Source organism: Eriocheir sinensis, unplaced genomic scaffold, assembly GCF_024679095.1.
Source record: "Eriocheir sinensis breed Jianghai 21 unplaced genomic scaffold, ASM2467909v1 Scaffold751, whole genome shotgun sequence".
NCBI lineage: Eukaryota > Metazoa > Arthropoda > Malacostraca > Decapoda > Varunidae > Eriocheir > Eriocheir sinensis.
This window is the reverse complement of record NW_026112111.1, coordinates 132,455-137,264: the sequence shown is the minus strand read 5'-3', so window position 1 is coordinate 137,264 and position 4,810 is coordinate 132,455. Positions and strand designations below refer to the sequence as shown.

Below are 4,810 nucleotides of genomic sequence, written 5' to 3'. Positions count from 1 at the left end.
AAAAAAAGTTTAATATTGTTGTTCAGTGTCATTATCTTCCCTCCTCCTCCTCCTCCTCCTCCTCCTCCTCCTCCTCCTCTGCCACCGTATTCCCTACGTGTCGTAAAAGGCGACTAAAAGGGACTTCTTCCTTTCTCTTCGGACTATTACCTTTTTTTTTCCTTTCTCTGGGTAGTCTATCCAAGAGTTGTCACCCTCCCTTACACTTTGAGGACATATCCCCTCCTTTCCTTCCTTTCTACAGGTATTCTACCCAGCCTCTAGTCTCAGTCTTCCTCCGATGTTTCAGACACACACACACACACACACACACACACACACACACACACACACACACACACACACACACACACACACACACACACACCAGACTTTACATCCCAATATCTCGCCGTCGTGTGTGTTCCTATAACGGAGGAAGACCCGAGAGGATTATTTTCCATGCCCGGTCTGTGTTCCGGAGGCCATTCTGTTTTCAATCCCAGATTGGTTTTCTGTGACAAAACCGTAACTCTTCTTAATTTCATAAACTTTCATTCAGCAAACATGAACCTCTTCATTGTTGGGACGGTCTTCGTAGTGCTAGTGGCCGGGCCTCAGGTGGAGGGCTCCCGGGTACCGGGGCTGAAGGTGCTCCCGGATGTGGACTCCTCGTGTGCGGCAGCGGTGAGAGCCGCTATCGAAGAATACCGAGATCTTTACAAGGGACAACTTAGAGAACCACCGAAGATGACTTATCCAATGAAGACAAGCTCAGTAATAGCCTCTAACGACACCTTTAAGACGATAGAAAGGAAAGTCTTTAATGATACCGATGAAACGGGTCAAGAAACCGGAAAAAAGACAGTTGTTGAGAAGACGACAGAAATTGACGTAAACCCAACGGAACTGTATCAAAGACTTCGGAAACCACGATTGATGTAGATGAGGACGGTAAACTGAAAATCTGTGACCGAGAGTGAAACAGTGAACCGAATCAAAACGAACAGAGCAAAGAAAAGAGATTGTGCCCAGCAATATAACGAATGAAGTTGTTGTGAAAGAGAAGGAAGAACTTCTACCTTCACAGGAAAGTACGAAAGTGAAATCTGTGGAGGAGAGGAATGTTACAGAGAATGATGATGGACTTCATGAGTCAGAACGAACAGATCAAAGAAAGGAGATTCTGCCCAGCAATATAACGAATGATGTTGTGAAAGAGAAAGAATAACTTCTACCTTCAAAGGAAAGCACGAAAGTGACATCTGTGGAGAAGAATAATATTACAGAGAAGAGTGATGGAAAAGATGTCGAGAAAGAAACTGTAATTCATAAAGAAGTCGAAAAGAATGGTTGTAATAGAGACATCAAAGAGGTTCGTAACGAAAACATCTTAATGAAACAATTGAAGACTTGAAACACCAAGTTGATGACGTGAAAACAAGATGAAGGAAGAAAAAGCAAAGGCTGAAGAAACAAATACTACGCCTATCACTCAAGACGGTAAAGTCGTTGAAAAGACAGTCCCTGCTGTGACGCCGGCGAAGGTTGTTAGAAAGGATGTGCCCTCGGTGGAGAAGGAAAGACCTGTTGTGACTCGAGTTGTTAAACCCGTTACCCTTTCGGTGGTAGCAGAAAAGGTCCCCGTTGTGACAAATCAGACCGTTGCTGAAAAGATTCCCTCTACGGTGACGGAAGGAAAAGTCCACGTTGTTAAAGAAGAGAAAGTTATTGAAAAGGTTGTGCCCTCGGTGACGGAAGAAAAACTCCCCGTTGTGACAAAGGAGAAGGTTGTTGAGCAGGCTGCCCCTTCGGTGACACAGGAGATCGTAAGTGTCTCTAAGGAGCAAGCAGAACTTCCTCTCGCAGAGGAGAAGAAGGTTATTGAAAAGATTATCCCATCGGTGACAGAAGGAAAAGTCCCGGTAGTCCCTCAACAGGAGGTTGTTGAAAAAGGTGTCCCTTCGACGACAGAAGAAAAAGTTCCTGTTGTGACACAAGAAAGGGTTATTGAGCAGAATGTCCTACAAGAAAGGGTTATTGAACAGTCTGTCCCACAAGAAAGGGTTATTGAAAGGGTTGTCCCACAAGAAAGGGCTATTGAAAAGGCTGCCCTTACGGTGACAGAAGAAAAAGTTCCTGTTGTGACACAAGAAAGGGTTATTGAACAGAATGTCCCACAAGAAAGGGTTATTGAACAGAATGTCCCACAAGAAAGGGTTATTGAACAGAATGTCCCACAAGAAAGGGTTATTGAACAGAATGCCCCACAAGAAAGGGTTATTGAACAGAATGCCCCACAAGAAAGGGTTATTGAACAGAATGCCCCACAAGAAAGGGTTATTGAACAGAATGCCCCACAAGAAAGGGTTATTGAACAGAATGTCCCACAAGAAAGGGTTATTGAACAGAATGCCCCACAAGAAAGGGTTATTGAACAGAATGCCCCACAAGAAAGGGTTATTGAACAGAATGCCCCACAAGAAAGGGTTATTGAACAGAATGTCCCACAAGAAAGGGTTATTGAACAGAATGCCCCACAAGAAAGGGTTATTGAACAGAATGCCCCACAAGAAAGGGTTATTGAACAGAATGCCCCACAAGAAAGGGTTATTGAACAGAATGCCCCACAAGAAAGGGTTATTGAACAGAATGTCCCACAAGAAAGGGTTATTGAACAGAATGTCCCACAAGAAAGGGTTATTGAACAGAATGTCCCACAAGAAAGGGTTATTGAACAGAATGTCCCACAAGAAAGGGTTATTGAACAGAATGCCCCACAAGAAAGGGTTATTGAACAGAATGTCCCACAAGAAAGGGTTATTGAACAGAATGCCCCACAAGAAAGGGTTATTGAACAGAATGCCCCACAAGAAAGGGTTATTGAACAGAATGTCCCACAAGAAAGGGTTATTGAACAGAATGCCCCACAAGAAAGGGTTACTGAACAGAATGTTCCACAAGAAAGGGTTATTGAAAGGGTTGCCCCACAAGAAAGGGCTATTGAACAGGCTGCCCTACGGCGACAGAAGGAAAAGTTCCTGTTGTGATAAAAAGAAGGTTACTGAACAGGCTGCCCCTTCGGCTACAGAAGAGATTGTCACTGTTTCTAAAGAGAAAGAAGAAGTCCCTGTTGTAACAGAGGAAAAGGTTCCCGCTGTGAGAAATGAGACAGTTATTGAAAAGATTACTCCTTCCGTAACAGAAGAAAAAGTTGTCAATCAACGGAAGGTTGTTTCTTACGAAGATGCTACAGAAAATCAGGAAAATCAAGTTACTGGAGATGAAGAAACGGACAAAACTGAATTGAAGTTTATCATCACCATACAAGAGAGAATAGTCCGCGAACAGACAGTCTCGATCATACCCGTGATGGACAAGGACGCCAACACAAGAAGGAATGGAAAAGTGGCGAAGAAACAACTGAAAAGAATAATGAAGAAGGTGGCCCGCGCCGTCCGGGAAGAATTAAGCAAGGAACACAAGACAGCAGGGGAGGGACAGTAGCAGGAGAAGCTGTAACCAGTGTGAGGGAACAGGCTGCCACTCTCCACCAAACCGACAGCCACCACCACCAAAATGTCCCCTCAACACCCAGCTGCTTGCGATGGGATCCCTAAGAAAGTGTTCCATATTTTCTTGTCTTTTCTTATCTATCTATCTTACTATGGTGTACATTGTAGTATAAACACTTACACTTTGCGTCCCTATGGAAACCCGGTGTAAGCTCTTTCCAACAGACTGAAGCAACTCTTTTTGAGATAGGAGGAGAAGGAGGAGGAGGAGGAGGGGGGCGGAAGAGAACGATTTAAAATAAGAAAGAAATAAGAAAAAAATAATATAAATAAGAGTAAGACTAAATAAAGGAGGAGGAGGAGGAGGAGGAGAAGCACGAAGAGGAGGAAAGGAAAGAGAACGATGAAAGAGATGAATGTGGGTGGAAGAGAGAGAGAGAGAGAGAGAGAGAGAGAGAGAGAGAGAGAGAGAGAGAGAGAGAGAGAGAGAGAGAGAGAGAGAGAGAGAGAGAGAGAGAGAGAGAGAGAGAGAGAGAGAGAGAGAGAGAGAGAGAGAGAGAGAGAGAGAGAGAGAGAGAGAGAGAGAGAGAGAGAGAAACTAAGACAGAGAGAGAGAGAGAGAGAGAGAGAGAGAGAGAGAGAGAGAGAGAGAGAGAGAGAGAGAGAGAGAGAGAGAGAGAGAGGAAGGGTAAGGAGTGGGGGAGACTGAGAGAGAGAGAGAGAGAGAGAGAGAGAGAGAGAGAGAGAGAGAGAGAGAGAGAGAGAGAGAGAGAGAGAGAGAGATAGAGAGAGGTGAGGGACGACATTAGCTTTGTTCTTTCTATGCTTATCTCATCAAACCTAACGATTCCTCCTCCTCCTCCTCCTCCTTATTTTCTTCTTTTTTCGTTTTCTAGTCTTGTTTTCTTGTTTCTTCTTATTTTTACTTTTGCGTCGTCCTAAGATAATATAGATATCTTGTTATTGAATTTTCTGTGATTGAATATATTCTTTTCTCTTCTTGTGTCATTCTGTTTACTTTCTTGGCCATTGTTTGAAGAATATCTTTATCTTGGCTCTTGGATGTTCTGAGTTTAAATAATATATCATTAGGTTCCATCATTACTAATCGGCTTATGTGTTCGGAACAAAGAGATCAGAAAATACGGGAATCTTACTTGACTCGCAATCATTGGTTTCGGAATTTTTTTGTATGTTAAGGAGATTAGATAAATGAAATAAATGGAATATCAAGGTGAAAACAAAATAGAAAAATCTTGCAAACATTCTTGCATTCTGCTTCCACACGAAAATGATATAGAAAAAAGCTATTATAA

General features: G+C 43.0%; 1 protein-coding gene across 1 annotated transcript; it reads left to right on the top strand.

The window, feature by feature from the left end:
* The first annotated feature begins 1,424 nt into the window (after nt 1–1,424).
* Nucleotides 1,425–3,645, top strand: LOC126994230 (dynein heavy chain-like protein 2). The gene is made up of 2 exons (XM_050853513.1): nt 1,425–2,057; nt 2,151–3,645. Exons 1-2 carry the CDS (start codon nt 1,425–1,427, stop codon nt 3,027–3,029), a joined length of 1,512 nt encoding a protein of 503 aa, XP_050709470.1. The 3' UTR covers nt 3,030–3,645.
* Nucleotides 3,646–4,810: the final 1,165 nt, after the last annotated feature.